This window comes from Harpia harpyja, chromosome 19 (assembly GCF_026419915.1).
Source record: "Harpia harpyja isolate bHarHar1 chromosome 19, bHarHar1 primary haplotype, whole genome shotgun sequence".
Classification (NCBI taxonomy): domain Eukaryota; kingdom Metazoa; phylum Chordata; class Aves; order Accipitriformes; family Accipitridae; genus Harpia; species Harpia harpyja.
This window is the reverse complement of record NC_068958.1, coordinates 2,311,491-2,327,441: the sequence shown is the minus strand read 5'-3', so window position 1 is coordinate 2,327,441 and position 15,951 is coordinate 2,311,491. Positions and strand designations below refer to the sequence as shown.

At 61.8% G+C, this 15,951-nt stretch overlaps 1 protein-coding gene across 1 annotated transcript; it reads left to right on the top strand.

The window, feature by feature from the left end:
* Window positions 1–798: 798 nt before the first annotated feature.
* PTGS1 (prostaglandin-endoperoxide synthase 1) lies at window positions 799–13,836 on the top strand. Its single transcript, XM_052815661.1, has 11 exons — window positions 799–979; window positions 7,104–7,220; window positions 7,384–7,524; window positions 8,316–8,459; window positions 8,886–9,067; window positions 9,167–9,250; window positions 9,583–9,829; window positions 10,418–10,704; window positions 11,448–11,595; window positions 11,975–12,350; window positions 12,428–13,836. Exons 1-10 carry the CDS (start codon window positions 856–858, stop codon window positions 12,328–12,330), a joined length of 1,830 nt encoding a protein of 609 aa, XP_052671621.1. The 5' UTR covers window positions 799–855; the 3' UTR covers window positions 12,331–12,350; window positions 12,428–13,836.
* Window positions 13,837–15,951: the final 2,115 nt, after the last annotated feature.

The following is a 15,951-nucleotide window of genomic DNA, read 5'->3' as shown; positions in this document are numbered from 1 at the left end:
CCACCCCAGCCACACGCAGAGCCTCTCCCAGTCCGACGCGCTCCCCTGTGGGGTGGCTGGTGCCTACCTGGGCTGGGCTGGCCAGATCCTGTCCCCGTCAGCAGGCTGGCGCTGGGGGGCAAAGCAGCCAGGCAGGAAACACCCGGCGATGGTTTCACTGATAAACTCAGCTTTTCTGGCTGTTGGCAGCTGTGGCCAGCCCAGGTCCTGGCGCCAGCTGGGCAGCACTGCTGGGGCAGCCTCCCGCAGTGGGTCAGAGGGATCTTAGCCAGGCCCACAGCCCACGGCCACGCTGCGGGGAGGGTGCTGCTGCCAGAGCTGTAACAGGGTGCCCCAGGGCTTGGGGACCCAGGCAGGGGGGCTTGTGGATCAGGAAATGGGCAGGGGGGTCCTGGGGATGATGGTGAGGGCATAGGGATGCTGGGGGACATGGGGAGCAGGGCATGGGGATGCTGGGGGATGTGAGGACCAGGGGGACATGGAGACCAGGGCATGGGCATGGGCATGCAGAGGGACGTGGGGACCAGGGGGACGTGGGGACCAGGGCACGGGGGTGCAGGGGGACGTGGGGACGTGGGGACCAGGGCATGGGCATTGGGATGCAGGGGGACGTGGGGACCAGAAGATGGGTATGGAGATGCTCGGGGAGGTGCGGACGGGGAGGAACACGGGCGGACCTGGGGACGGGCAGGGGGCTCCTGGGGGACTCGGGGCTCAGGGCAGAGCCCCCGGGAGGGGGGCCGGGTTGTCGGAGGCGGCCCCGTCCCATCGGGGGCGGGAGGAGGCGCGGCGGGGGCGGGGGCGGCGGGGCCGGGCCGGGAGCGGCGGCGGGACGCGGCGGAGCTGCCTCTCGCCATGGGCGGTGGGTACCGGGCCCGGGCCCCTCCGGCCGCGGGGCTGCGCCGGGCCGGGCTGCGGCTGCTCCTCGCCCACGTCGTGCTGCTCTGCGCCCCCGGGAGCGCCGCGACCGACGGCTCCGGTACGCGGGGCGGGGGCCGGCACCGGGAGGGAGGGAGGGAGAGAGCCGGTACCGGGGTGGGGGGGGGGTGGGGGGGGAGCGGTAACATCCCGCACCGGGGGGGGATCCGGCACCGGGCGGGGGGGACGGACGACAGCGAGGGGGGGGGGGGATCCGGCACCGGGGGGACCCGGGGAGCGAGGGGGAGCCCGGCGCCGGGAGATCCGGTACCGGGGGATGCAGCGGGACGCGGTCCCGGAGGGTCCGGTCCCCGGGGTGTCGGACCCCCGGAGGCGCGGGGGACGCGGGGCGGTCGCCGGGAGAGGTGGGGGCGATTGCCCCAAGCCCCTGCCCAGCGCTGCGGGACGGCTCCGGGCTCCGCCGGGTCCCCGGGGCCGGGCTGGCGCCCATCGCCCCCGGCTGGTCCTCGCCCCGCCGCTGCCGGGACCCGGCCGTGGGGCCTCGAGCAGAAGCCCCGGAGCGGAGGGCAGGGCAGGCAGGGGCAGGCAGGGCAGGCAGGGGCAGGAGGGAGGCCGGCAGGAGCCGCGGCACCGCTGGCCGGGACCCCCGAGGGCAGCGCCTGGGTCAGAGCCCCCGCGGGTCCCGGAGCTGCAGGGTTTGGCCCATCACGCCTGACCGGAGAGCAAAATCGCCTGTGAAAAAAACAAACTTCCCCTCTACCTCCCGCTGCGGCCGCGCAGGGACCACACACAGGGGCTGGAGGAGCCGTCGGGTGGCCCGAGCGCGGCCGCGGCCGCACGACAGAGCTGGGCTCCCGCCAAGCCCACCGCCGGCCCGCGAGCCCCTGGGGGCAGGACGGGACCGCGGCCACCCCGGGGTGGCCCCGACACCGGGCTGAGGGGCAGCACCCGGTTGCTCCCCGCGGCCTCCCAGCTGGGACGGGGCTTCTGGAAAGAAAGGGGGGCAATATCCATGAATGCTGGCAGCCAGGGCCTTTCCCCGCTCTCCCCAAACAAACACCGGGTGAAACCGCAGTCTGGGGGTGAGGATGGAGGGCTGGGAGCCTCCAGTGGCCTCAGCCATCGTTTCGTTCCCATGCCCGTGTGCCGCAGCAGTTCGCCGCACGCTGGCACAGCCGCGGTGGGCTCGGGCTGCCTGTGCACCTGGGGATGTCAAGGAGTCACGCTGCTTATGGCAGGCATCCACAGAGCATGTTGTGAAATAAAACCACATCTCAAATCCCATCAGCTCCATCCGCAGCCCCTACAGCCCGCAGTTTCCTCCAAGTCCTTAATAGAGCATTGACTCCAGGCCCTCTTCTGTGAAATGACCTTCCTCACTGCAGAAAAACACCATCCCAGCGTGAAGCTCGTGGCGCTTTTCAGGTTTTACCGTTCCTTACTAAAGTAACATTCTCAGCAAAACCAGCCCAGGCACCTGGGCTGCATCCCTCAGCGGGGCTCTGGCCGCCCGCGTTGCAAACGGTGGCTGATGGTGACCCCATCTCCAGCAGCCTGCGCAGGTTTACCCATCGCTTTGGGAAGCAACGTGTCCAAACCCACGACCCCCCCAAAATTTGCATAGGCTGAGCGTGCGGAGCGGAGCAGGCACCCCCCCATTGCAGGGGAAGCGGGACTGCGGGAGAAGCGACCTGAACTGAGCAGGTTTGGGCTGAGCAGGCAGAGCCGGGTGCCGGAGCGGGGCATGTTGCCCTCCCCACCGCCCGTGCCTCCTCCCCGCAGCCATCCTACTGGGAGAGGGGAGACTTCCCTGTCCTGGAGCGGCTTGTCCTGTGCAAAAGCAATGACCCTGACGTGGGGACTTCCCCGTTTTGGCAGCCTGTATGTCCAAAAGGAGAACACGACCCGGGGTTGCTCTGAGGCCGCGGCTGTGCCTGCTCTGCGGGGGACTCCGGGAGTCGGGGTGCGACCTGGCAGGAGGTGGCAGGTCCACTCGCTGGGGACAGTGGGGCTGGCTGGGTGCCCCCAGCGTGGCCAAGCCACCCTGCAGCCCTCTGGGCTTCTTGGCCTCAGGCCGGAGGGACGGAGCAGGAGCAGCAGGAGCGAGCGCTGCAGTGGGCACCCTGCTGCGGGGGCCCGTCAGGCACATCTGCACGAAAGGAGGGACCTCATGGGTTGGACCTGGTTGTCACCCGCTGGGCTGGACCGTGGGTGGTGGGGACAAGCAAGGGACAGCCTCTGTGCGGTCCCTCCTCTGGCTTGGCCATCTCCCGGCACGGGTGTCATCTCCCTGGGAAGCTCCTCCTGGGGGCTGAGGACAGCCAGGAGCAGCATCTGTTTTTCCTGCCGGGCACAGGACAGGGCCTGGGGACCCACATGCCTGAAGCAGCTGGGACAGACGCACGCTGGGATGGTGCAGCTGTGACGAACCCCTGGAGCTGACTGCTGCACGCCGGGATCAAAGCAAATTTCACTACGTGGGGGAAAAAAAAAGATACCTGGGATATACATGAAAGAACAGCTCTCTTCCAAGCCTTAATTAAGGAGGCAGATATCTGATTGAGAAATTAGGGGAACTGCGTTGTGCCCCAAGGTGCTGTCAGCAGAGCGGCCGGGCTCCTGCTCCTCTGCAGCACTGAGCCAGGAGGACCACAGCCCTAATCTTGCCCTCGGATCTGCTCTCGAAGACCAAATAACAGGATGTTGGGCTGAGTCTGGGATCGCCTGCTCACTTGGTGTTTGCTGCTTAGAGCACTTCTACTTGACTCCTTGCTGGTTGCACCTTGGCTCCAAGCCACGATATTTGCTCTCTGTAGGCTCTTCCTCCAGCCGTGAGCGGAGCCAAGCTAGTCCCATGGTGTTTCTCTGTTTTCCCCTGCAGATATTGCCCTTGGCTGCCGACTTGCCTTCAGGGGTGTAGTTCTGTACAAGTGTTTTTGCAAAATAAACCTGCCCGTCCTCTCCACAGCTATTCCACAGCTCACACCATTTCACCCTCTGGCAAACGGGAGATGCGGCAGCACCTCAACATCACCGTCTGCCCGAACTCCAACCACGGGGCAGGTCGGGCACAGATGCCGCTGAGCGAGGGCAGGCGGGGACCTCTGGCAGAGCCGCTTCTGATTCATGCCTGTTTCCATAGCCCATGGTCAACTGCCTCCTCCCAGCTCAGCCCCTCCGCAACGGGGCTCACGGAGCTTCGACCCGGGCGGCAAAGGGGAGCCCGCTGCCACTCCAAGAGCCCTGGGGCTGCATCACCCACTCCAGCCAGCCCGGCTGCCCACCCGCAGCCCGTCCTTGGGGCCGGCAGCTTGGCTCAGGTGCGGGGAGGAGGATCGCCGAGCCCCATGTGGTGCGCAGCTGCGGCCCTGGCACGCTGCTCTTGCTCATGGTGCCGCCAGAAGTGGTTGCAGATGACAATCTGGCTGCACTGCGTGTGCTGTGAACAGCTCGTGGGCCTGAGGAAACCTCCCTGAATCAGAAAAACAAGTGCATGAGGCTCTCATCGTCTTCAAAGCCTGCGGCTGCGGAGCCGTGTGCCATCGAGCAAGCCTGGCTCCAGCCTGCCTGTGATTCACCCCAGGTTGCTTTGACTGCGGTTCACAGAGCGGATGTTGTCCCCAAAATCTGGCATTTTTCAGCAGTGATGGAGCATGTTCGCCAGCTCTGCCGTCACGGAACGGGCCGTGCTCCAGCGTGGAGGCTGGCAGCAGCTTTCCCCACACCTGAAGCCGTCCTGGCAGAGCCGGCGCGGAATTCCTGGCCGGGGTGGGGAGAGGCACGGAGCCACTGTGGGAGGGAGGCTCCCGAAAGGACGCGAAGGGGTTGCTGTCACGGGCCAGGACACGCTCTGTCCCCCTCCCACCCTTTTGGCTGGAACATGCCACTCCCACCCCACCTCCGGGACCCCACGGCACTGACACCGATGTGAACCGTGGGAGGAGGCAGCTCGGCCAAGCCCAGCGCGCTGCCAAACCCGCCTTGGAGGAGCGCTCGGCCATGACGTGCCATCGAGCCCCGTGCTGGGGAGAGCCCCGACAAAGCGGCCCCGCTAACGTGAACTTCTGACTCCCCACGTCAGCAGGAGGGATGGGGCAGGACACGACCTGCCGTGCCGGAGCCCGCGGCATGGAGCATCCTCCCGGCCCCGTGGCTGCGGTGCCCACGGGCAGCCCCACATCCCCCCGGGTTGCACCAGGCATGGCACAGGGCTGCTCTCTTAGGTGCTCGCAAAGTTTACGGCAGAGTCGAGTGCAGAGCTACCAACGCAGGAATAGCCTCCAGGATGCTCCAGCTGTGCTGCAACATGGCCCCCTTTGCAAAAGTTCCCGTCTTGCAAAAAACCGAACGGGTGGTCTGACCTTAATTTCTCTGAGATAAGTAAGAAACTGCCTGCTGCCTCCCGTCTGGATACATGAAAAGATCCGAGATGAAAGGGAGTCTGACGGAAGAGCTGGGAGCTGAATGCATCTTTGCAAGCAGGCCCCCGTGACGTGAGGGATTTGGGGTCACAGGGCTGAGCACAGCCGGGCCAGAGCTGCTGGCCAAGCCCTGGGCTCCCAGGCAGCCCCTGTCCTGCACGTGTGGCCAGCTGGGAGACTGAGCAATTTTGCAAAATTAGCTTTATTTTTCAAAGATGTTAATTTCCTGTGGAAAAAACGTGGTTTCTATTCTGCATGCCCGTCCCTCCACCCCGGCATTGGAACCTGTTCCCAAATTCCAGAAGAATCTGAACCAGGTCTGGCCAGGGTCTGGTGAGCTCACGGACCACACAGAGCAGCCGACGGACCTGGGAGACCTTCCTTCAGCAGCCGTGACACTGGGCACACCGGGAACAGCTCTCGGTCCCTTCTGGCGCTCAGGGCGTGCTGCCCGTCCCCACGGCTGGTGGCACTGGAGCTGAGCACTGGGTGTCCGTGGCACCCCCGTCCCCAAGTGCTGTGCGTCCCCGTGGGGCTGGTGACCGCCGTCCTGCCGATGGGCACCGAAACCCTCAGCCAGGTGTGCTCCAGGAGGTCTTGGCTCTTGGCACTTGTATTCTCCTGGCACAAAGGCTCCATCCCAGGTCTGCGGGGACCGACCCAGCTTGGTGAGGTTGAGGTTGCCACCGGTGAGGCTTTGAAGAGGCAGCTGGGGCAGAGGACATCCAAACTTCCAGCCCAGTCCCCGGGCTGATGAAAGGCAGAGGAGTCTCCGGCCACCCCGGCTCTCGGTTCTCTTTCTCCCCTGAGTTTTGCAGCTCTTGGAGGGACTGCAAATGGTGAAGTTACAAAGTGCTGCCCGCCTCAGGGTGGGTCGGAGGGGCTTGGTGCCGCTGGGTGCCTAGCGCTGCCCCAGAGCTGGGAGCTGCTTTATGGCGGAGGGGGGGTCTCCCTCTGTCCCACGGGATCCCGCCGCAGTGCGGCCAGCGGGAAGGGGCCCTTATCTCATGCCTGCAGGCGGGGGCACAAAGGCGGCGGAGGAAGGGGCCGGGTGGGAGCCGGGGGAGCGAGCCCAGCGGTTGGCCCTTTTCATCCGCTCGGAGCGGCAAGGGCAGAGGAGCCGCTTGCCAAAGCAAACTTCAGCCCTGACAATTGCCATTATTATTAACGCTGGTGCCGTGTTTGCACTGCTTTATCCTGCGCTGGGGCTCGGGGGGGCACAGCAGCCGCCTGTGCACGGGGCTACGGCCCCGGCTGCGCGGGACACCGCTGTGACGTGGCCCCGCGGTGGCGTGGGGCACCGGGCAGGGCACGGGCTCGGCAGCAACAGCCCGAGCTGGGGCCAGGGCTTGCAGCACCCATCGGAGTGTGGCCGCGGGGTGCGGATGGTTCCTTTGGCAATCCCGGGTGTTTCAGACGAGGCTAACTTCCACAAGGAAGGAGGGACGGTGCCGAAGCGATGCTCCTGCCCAAAATATCTCACCAGGGAGATAAAAGAAAAGCTGAGCAGTAGTATCTACTGCAGGCATGTTGTTGCAATAGCCAGGACCGTGCTCGGCTCCTGCAGCACCCGTCTGCCGTCTCCCCGCAGCACGTCGTCGACACCAGACTTGGGGGCTGGGTTCACGGAGGTGGCTGGCATCAAAGCACCTCGTCTCAGGGTGACCCCCCCCGGGGTGCATCCCCCTGAGCTGGACCCGGCTCGGCTGTGTCCGGGGCAGCGTCACCCTGTGAGCAGCAGGGAGCCACCGGACACGGTGACGCTGTGGCTGGATGGTGATGTCTCTCTCTCTCTCTCCGCAGTGGATCCCTGTTGTTATTTCCCCTGCCAGCACCAAGGGGTGTGCGTGAGGGTCGGCCTGGGAGGGTACGAGTGCGACTGCACGCGGACGGGATATTTCGGGGCCAACTGCACCTCCCGTAAGTCCCTCTTGCCTGGAGGACCTGTGGCACCCGTGGGTCCCGGGGTGACATGCTGCGCCTGCAGCACGTGCTCTCACCGGCAGTGACAGCGCGGGTGGGCCGGGGTCGTTAGCAGGCTTCGTTAGTGGGGCGAGCGGTTTGCCTGGTCTGTCTCCCCCAGCCGAGCTCTGGACGCGCCTCCACAACCTGCTGAAGCCCAGTCCTGCCTTCTACCACTTCATCCTGACCCACTTCAGGTGGTTTTGGGACATTATCAACCGCACCTTCATCAGGGACACGCTCATGAGGCTCGTGCTTACAGGTGAGGGGTTGGAGCGGGTCTCGGGGTGCAGCAGGAGTCGGGGACCCTCCGGGCATCAGCAGGAGGTGAGGGCGGGGGTGGCGCGGCTGCAGTGATGCTGAGCAGCTCCCGCGGGCATGGTGGACGCTGGGCTTGAATCACCTCACGGGGAGACCCAGGGAGGTTGTCATCCCATCACCCTGCCCAGAGGAGGCTGCCCGGCCAGGCAGCAGCAGGGTGCAGGGGGTTGGCGGGCCGGGCTGCCTGTGTGTCCCCGGCTGTGTGTCCCCAAACGTGTGTCCCCAAACGTGTGTCCCCGGACGTGCACCGGGCTGCCTGCCAGCTGGAAAACACACGCAGGTCTCAGCACACCGTGCTCCCTGGACCAAAGGGCTCTTAAGCAGCCGCACGGAAAGCAGTCTGTGGAAACATGGCCCTTGTTACTCATGTCCCCACATTCATCATTTTGCATAAATATTTAGGTTCCAGCTCTTGGAGCCATAGCGACACGTTTGCAAGGCTCCAGCTGTTGGTTTTACCATTTCTATGTGGTTGTCATTCATCATCCAAGAATCTGCTCAGTGCATTAGCAGGAGCCCTCCTCTTCTGCAGGGAATTGTAGCCTTTAAAAGGCTCGGAGCAAAGCCTGGGACATCTGCATGCCTCCGGTGCCAGTACCTTTCTGGTTTCCCGGGTGTCAGAGGAGGGCGTCTGACAGCACTGAGTGGGCAGGCAGGGGCCGGGGGCAGAGTCTGTGAGGTGCTGCCCCATGCCCTGGGCCCCACAGTGGTGACCCCCATCTCTCCTTTCAGTTCGCGCCAATCTCATCCCCAGCCCCCCCACCTTCAACTCTGACTACGGCTACATCAGCTGGGAGGCTTACGCCAACGTCAGCTATTACACCCGTGTCCTCCCGCCCGTGCCGGACAACTGCCCGACGCCCATGGGGACCAAAGGTACACGGCTCGCCCGGGGGGACCGGCACCGCACCGTGCCGGGTGTGGGGCCGAGTCGCCGGAGCAGCACCCCAGGTCCATACCCGGTGCGGCATCGGTTTTTCCCACCCACCCATGCCTGAGGTTTCGCTGCCATGGGCACATCTGCAAGGCACCGCTGGCAGTGCCACGTACTGCCGCTGTCCTGCCTAAGCTGGCCCTGCGGGCAGGAGGAGCTTCATGGCATCCGAAATGCTGCCGGGACAGTTCAGGTTGAGCTGCTGGGGCATGTCGTGGCCTGTTAAGAGGGCTGTAAGGTGTCTATGCCCATGAGTCAGTGCCTGGTGCTGCAGCAGATATGGCAACGCTTGCCGACAGCCCGCGGCCAGCACCGGTACCCAGCCGGGTCGGCACGGGGCATCTGCCCTCAACCTCCATCCTTTGCAGGGAAGCAGCAGCTCCCCGACCCCCAGCTCCTGGCAGAGAGATTCCTGCTGCGGCAGAAGTTTGAAGCCGATCCCCAAGGCACCAACCTGATGTTTGCCTTCTTCGCCCAGCATTTCACCCACCAGTTCTTCAAGACGTCTGGGAAGATGGGACGCGGCTTCACCAAGGCGCTGGGGCATGGGGTGAGGGGTGCTGGAGCGGGGGGCATGGGGGGAGTGAGGAGGGGGACCGGTGCGCGCATGGTCTTTCGGAGCAACCTTGATGCCGTGCTCTTTTGGCAGGTGGACCTCGGGCACTTGTATGGGGACAACCTGCAGCGGCAGCACCAGCTGCGACTCTTCAGAGACGGGAAGCTGAAATTCCAGGTACGACTGAAATATCCCTCAGCCCTGTGATCCAGGGTTGTTTGAAGCCCGTGTCCTTCTGGCAGCTCCCGGGAGACCCCAGCCCTGATGCCCATGTGGCTGCTGGCCGGAGGTGCCACGTCAGAGGGATGAGCTTTGGGGTGTAGCCGCTCTGACGGCAGCAGGCGTTCCGCAGTCGGGTCTGTATGAGGGAGGTGTTTCTGTCCCGCTCACTGCTTGCAGGAGAGCGGCTGTGGTGCCCGTAGGGAGGCAGGTCCCAGCTGGGCAGGCTTTCACCGGGGTGTTTTTTCTCCCCTCTTCCCTTTCTGCCATCCCGTTCTTGTTTCCCCAAGGTGGTGGATGGAGAGGTGTACCCCCCCACGGTCACCGATGCTCCAGTTCACATGGTCTACCCGTCTACCATCCCCAAGGAGAAGCAGCTGGCGATGGGCCAGGAGGTGTTTGGGCTTCTGCCGGGGCTCTGCATGTATGCCACGCTCTGGCTGCGCGAGCACAACCGCGTCTGTGACATACTGAAACGGGAGCATCCCACCTGGAGCGACGAGCAGCTCTTCCAGACGGCTCGTCTCATCCTCATCGGTGAGGACCGGCAGTGCCGTGGGGCACGGGCACTGTGGAGCCCCGTGTCCCACCTGCCTGGGCAAGCCCCAAGGACTTGGATGTTAGTTGGTCTCTGTTTGAGGGTGGTGGCCAGGCTGGCTTTAGAGGCTGGAGGAGTTTCTCTGGCAGCCTTCTGGGGATCGTTGGCTTTGGTCCATAGAGCAAAAATTGCCTTTGGTCCATCAAAAAAATTAATTTTGAATAAGTTTGTCATAATTTTGAATTATTTCATTTTAATGTTCATTATAAATTTACTATAATCTCATGATAAGTCATTTTTGACCAAAATCCAGAAAAAAGCCATGTCACCACATTATCTCTAAGAAGCGTATCAAGGTCAGCTTCCTCAGGAACTATTTCGGTTTTGGCAGACTGACCTTTGCTGGTGAAAAAATAATTCACTGAAAAATTCCCAACCAACTCAACAAGCCCATAGTCAGAAAGGTCCCAGGTGATGAATGGGTGCTGGGATGCGCTGCCATAGCAGGTGGGTAACATCATCTGGGTACAGAGCCGGTAGCTCCGGCTGCTGCCAGCTGACGGCTGCTTCTCTCGCCTCCTGCCCAGGGGAGACCATTAAGATTGTCATTGAAGACTACGTCCAGCACCTCAGTGGGTACTTCCTCAGCCTCAAGTTTGACCCCGAGCTGCTGTTTGGGACGCAGTTCCAGTACCGGAATCGCATCGCGGTGGAGTTCAACCAGCTCTATCACTGGCACGGGCTGATGCCCGACTCCTTCGTCATCCAAGGGGAAGAGTACAACTACGAGCAGTTCCTCTACAACACCTCCATGCTCCTGGACTACGGCGTGGAGGCGCTGGTGGAATCCTTTTCCAAGCAGATTGCAGGAAGGGTAAGGTCCTGCTCTCCCCTCCCTGCCAGTGCCGGGGCTGTGGGACTCCGGGAGGGATGCTCGTGGTACCGGGAAGGCAGTGCCGTTGCAGCAGTAACGAACAGCCTCTTTGGGCAGTGGGTCGCATGTCACGCATGTGAGTCCTCCCCACAAGCACCGTAGCAAGGCTGGGCCTTGGCAGCCCCGTTTGCTTGTTCTCGGACTCCGTAGGAAACATTGCGGTGATGCCTGGAGCCTGCGGTAAACCGGGAGGGATCTCCTGGTCCAGACCGGGCTGTGGAGCAGCCTGGGCGTAGGAGCAGCTTGGCTGGCACTGTTCTTTGCTGCCATCACATGGATGTTTTATTCCAAGCGATTACATCTACATTTCTCACCCTCTTTGCTTGTGCAAAACAAGACTGAGGCACAGACCTGCTGCTCTTTGAGTGTTTGTATTCTCCCTGACCCCAAACCCCCGTGATCTCTCCCCTCCTCCCAGGCCAGTGCATCACCGTCCACCCGGGGCTTCTCCTGCACCGTTCCCTGACCTGCCCTGCGAACAGGGTTGACTTTAGCCCAAGCTGCTCCGCAGCTGTTTTGGCACTGTCCAGTGATTCCTCCTCTTCTTGCTGCTGCGATGACGTGCTGGTCTGCATGGCACCGTGCCCAGGACACAGAAGCTTTAGTGTGGTGGCTCCCCTGGAGCAAATGCTGGTGCCGCCTTGTGCCTTACGTGTGCTCCTCCTTGTCTTCTCGCCCTCCAGATCGGTGGGGGACAAACCATCAATGCCAATGTCTTGAACGTGGCCGTTGGGGTCATCAAGGAATCCCGGCAGCTGAGGCTACAGCCATTTAACGAGTATCGGAAGAGGTTTGGCATGAAGCCCTACAAGTCCTTTCAGGAGCTTACAGGTAGGGCTGCAGCGCTGCCGCAGGAGCTCTCGGGGCTTCGCTGGGGCAGTGCAGATGCTCTGCGCCCGCAGGAAGGGTACGAGACCACGAGTTGCCCCCCAGCCGCTGGGCTTGCCCAGCAGAGCAGCCGGTCCTGCCCATCCAAGCCTTGCCTGGTCGTGACCCTCGCACGAGGGCAGACAGGGCTGATGCCTTGGTTGCAGGGGTCCTTCCTCCTACGGGGCTGGACGAGTGGTCCAGAGGGCAGTGCCTGGCCTGGGAGCTGGGCTCGCTGCTGCTTGGGTTGCGGGAGCTGCCACGTTCCCATTACCCACAGCAAGGCCAGTCCTTGCTGGGTGCCGTTCCCTTGCTAAAGCACTCTGACATTCACTTGGTGCAGGAGAGGAAGAGAAGGCGGCAGAGCTGGAAGAACTGTATGGAGACATTGATGCTCTGGAGTTTTATCTGGGCTTGCTGCTTGAGAAACCCCAACCCAATGGTATTTTTGGGGAAAGCATGGTGGAGATCGGAGCTCCGTTTTCCCTGAAGGGGCTTCTCGGAAACCCCATCTGCTCCCCAGAGTACTGGAAACCCAGTACATTCGGTGGAGCAACTGGCTTTGACATAGTTAAGACAGCATCGCTCGAGAAGCTCGTGTGCCTCAACGTGAAGAAGTGCCCATACGTGGCGTTTCATGTGCCAGATGCTGCGGAACATGGCAGCCCTCGGAGTGGTGGATCATCTGCTGAGCTCTAGTACCAGGACAGCCTGCCCAGGTAGAGACAATCCTTGCCCAGGTGCTGGCAGAGCCAAGCTCCCAGCCTGGCACTGAATATCCCGTTCCTTCCCGCAGGGAGCGGCGAGGACACGGGGACCTGCCCACCCCTGTGCCGAGCAGGAGCAGGACAGAAGATGGTCCCATCCTGGGCGTCCTCCACACCAGCCCTCGAGGAGAGGCTGGTACCAGCTCTGTGAAAAGCTCAAGTGCCTCAGGAGCGTGGCTGTCCTCAGCAGACCCAGTTCTCTTGCTAGTGAATACCTTGCACTAAGCCAGCTTTGGGGTTCCCCGGAGGACACCCACCTCCCTGGGATGCTCTGGACTCCCCTGTGCTTTGTCGCCCTCCACCCCCGCTGCTTTCCAGCACCAGGCCACCAGCAATCCCGCTTCCGCAGGGCTTCCCCGCTCCGGATGGAGGATCACAGAGCCCGGGGAGCCCTTGCAGTCCCTCCTCTGCTGCACCCGGTTGAGGCACTGAGCTCCCCAAGGGAGGCGGAGGAGGCAGGTGGCAGCGCGCAGACGGACGGGGAGGACACGCTGTAGGTGGTCACGGTGGCCCAGCGGTGGCTGAGCTTGCAGTAGGAACCTGTCCTGATCCGCTTCTCCTGCGGCCGCTCCGGACCGTCCCCCCGAGCCTGCCCAGCACACGAGCATAGCTGAGACACAGCCAAGAAGAAGGAACCAAAGCAATGTTTCTGCAGGAGAAGACCAGAGGAGAAGCATCAGATGAGACCTCCCAGACCTCCTGCGTCTCCCACCTGCTGGCTAGGACCCCGGCGCGTACTGCCGGCCACCCACGCTGAGCTGCTCAGAGCAGATGCTACCTCTGTGCAAACACAGCAATGAAATCTCTTCCATCCTACGATCATTACCCTTCCCTGCGTTAATAGCTCAGCAAATGGCATCCCCAAGGCACACAGAGCCCGCTTCTGTCCCGCTCCAGAAACGCACGCAGATGTCAGCCCTCGCCGACATAATGACGTGGTAGCTGGCAGCCACTGTCACTAGCCTTGATCCCCATCAGATCCCGGTTCACCTCCAGGAAAATGGACATTTAAAATAATAAATGATTTCAAAAAACTCCTCTCATTTCCTCCAGCCAGTTTCCAAGCTTTGTCTCACCAGCGCCAGGCCCTGCAAGAGGGCAGGACGCTCGGGAGGCAGCAGGAGCTGGGGGAGAGGAGAAGTCCCTGGAGTGTTGCTGGAGGGCTGGTGTCCCCGCTGGGACACGGCTGGGCCATGCAGCCAGAGCAGGCTGTGTCATTGCCGGCTGCATCACAAGAAATAAACGGAGTGACCCTGCTCCTTAGGAGGTGCTTCGATGGGGGGGCTCTGAGCCCGAGTCTCCTGTGAAGGTTTGATCTACGCTGCCCTCCGGGCACTACCACCCCACAGCCCTGTGCTGCGCTGCTCCGATGCTGATAACACAGTGCTTACATCCAACATTATGTATTTCTATCACATAAAATCTATCCACATGTAAATCTTGCTGGCCAGGTATTTTGTAGGCATGAAATAGCCACAGTCTGTAAGAGAGCAGATGGCTGCATTTTCCTCCTGTGCTGAGCCGGAGAGGACCGCTCCTGGGCTCCCGCTCCGTCCTGGCAGGACTTCCACCCGGCGTGGTGACTTCATGCCGTGACGCCGTGGGGGCTGCGCTGCTCCCAGCTAGACCCTCCTGATGGGGTTCTCCACCCTGTCCCCCCCACGGGCACTGCGGGCTGCTCCTCTGCCCAGGACACAAAGCCACAGGAGACGAGAGGAGAACCAGGGCCGGGAGTCCTGGTCCGGGGTGCTGCCCCAAAATCTGGGACCAGGCAGCACGTGAGGTATGGGGCAGGCAAGGGTGAGGACAACAGATGTGGTATCTCCAGGTAGATATATCCAGGTAGACACAGCCCCCTCCATACTCTCTGCTGCTATTCCCTAGGAGGGGGATGAGGACGGATGGGAATGTTGGCCATTTGGGGATGGGGTGGCAATCCTGTGATGTCCCACCTTCTGCCCTGGAAGTTTCAATCATTTCTGGTTGCACCAGCTGATTTTTTTATCCCTGATCAACCAAGTATGTCATGATCCCAATTCATCAAGAGGGGGTTGTGAGGCACTTCCAAGCAATAATAAAATCAGTTATAGGGAGGTGTTACAGGAATTCGAAACCAGGGAGATTTAAAGAGCTGGTGCCATGGCAGGGATGCATTAGGAGGATGTCATAGCAAGGGAACATCTGCAAGTGGACTCCCAAGGCAAGAGCCTTCTCACTCGCTCTCTTTAACCCTTCAGAAACGAGGTGGTTTAACCAGGATATCATCTGGATATTTGTTTCCTAATGGTACGCAAGGAGGCAGAGAGGCAGGCCCAACCCAGGAAGGCACAGCAGGCAGGTTTGCCTGGTGCGTGCTCACCTGGCTTGGCCCTGCCCTGCCTGTGTCCTGCCCAGCCGTCCCAGCACGTAGAGAGCCCAGTCCTACCGCTCCTGTGCAGCTCGCAGCACCGTGTAGTGCAGAAGTGCTGAGTAGCAAGGCAAGAGGAGGACACGGTCCTTTCCCATCCCACAGTTCCCTTTCCCCAGCTTTCCCCTTCCCTTCCCCTCAGGCTGGGAAGCCAGCGCGCGGTGGTGATGCTGTGCCCAGGTACCAAAATGACCAACACCCGCTGATAGCTTGTTACGTGGCAGTGGTGGGGGTCTGTCCCCCCAGGGTCTGCCCCGCCACCGGCTGTACCCTGTGCTGTGACCAACACCCCCCCCCCCCCCCCGCCGAGGACCACAACCTCACTGCGCTTCCCTCGCTCAGCCAGCAACGCAACACTCAAAAAAAAGGCAAACAGCAGCAAATGCGGAGCAACACACAGTCCAAAGACTGTCAGCGTGTCACGAATCCACACTGGGATCCACATGCCCCGTGTCTTCAGCCAGCTGGAGCACTTCCAAAATAAGCATTTGACTGCCCTTGCCCTGTGCTGAGCTGCTCCAGCCTTGAGCATCCTTCACCATCTGGCTAAAGGCACAAGCTCGGCTCGTTTCAGTTAGACCACAAACATCCTGCTTTTGTTTGTAGCTATCGAAGGCTGCCAGCGCTGTTTTGGTACCAACTGATAAGCATACAAGAGCCCTTCAGGCACACAGAGAGCTGCTGAGATGCTCTCTGCCACCAAGGAGGAATGTCTCACCAGGAACTAGCTCAGCTGAGCCAACACTGGCAAACCTGACATCTCTTCCAGCTGTTCCACCAGCTCCCACATGGCAGTGTCCAGGACAGCAAAGCATCTTCCTCCTGCACCTCACCCTTCTGCTAGCAGGAAAAGCTTTGAAATTGTTTCTTTGTAGGACCAACACATACCAACCCCAGGCATAGCCTCCAACACGCTATTGAAACCTCCTCCTCCACGAGCCTGGGGACCCACAGCCCCGCACATGGAGCTTCCCCCAGCCCAGCACTGCCGAGTCCTTATGTTTTCTTTGCTAGTCTTTCAGCCATGGCAGTTTGTAGAAATTGCTCGCATCCTCACCAGCTTCTCCATCACAGTGCGCAGCCACATCCAAGGTAGAAGACAGTGGTTTGCATCTAAACTGGGTGTTTAGTCTGGTGCATCCACCA

Coding starts and splice junctions, on each gene's coding strand:
- PTGS1 (XM_052815661.1), top strand. CDS start 856: ATGGGCGGTGGGTACCGGGCCCGGGCCCCTCCGGCCGCGGGGCTGCGC. Junction 9,251..9,582: donor ACGGGAAGCTGAAATTCCAG/GTACGACTGAAA, acceptor TGTTTCCCCAAG/GTGGTGGATGGAGAGGTGTA. Junction 11,596..11,974: donor GTCCTTTCAGGAGCTTACAG/GTAGGGCTGCAG, acceptor CACTTGGTGCAG/GAGAGGAAGAGAAGGCGGCA.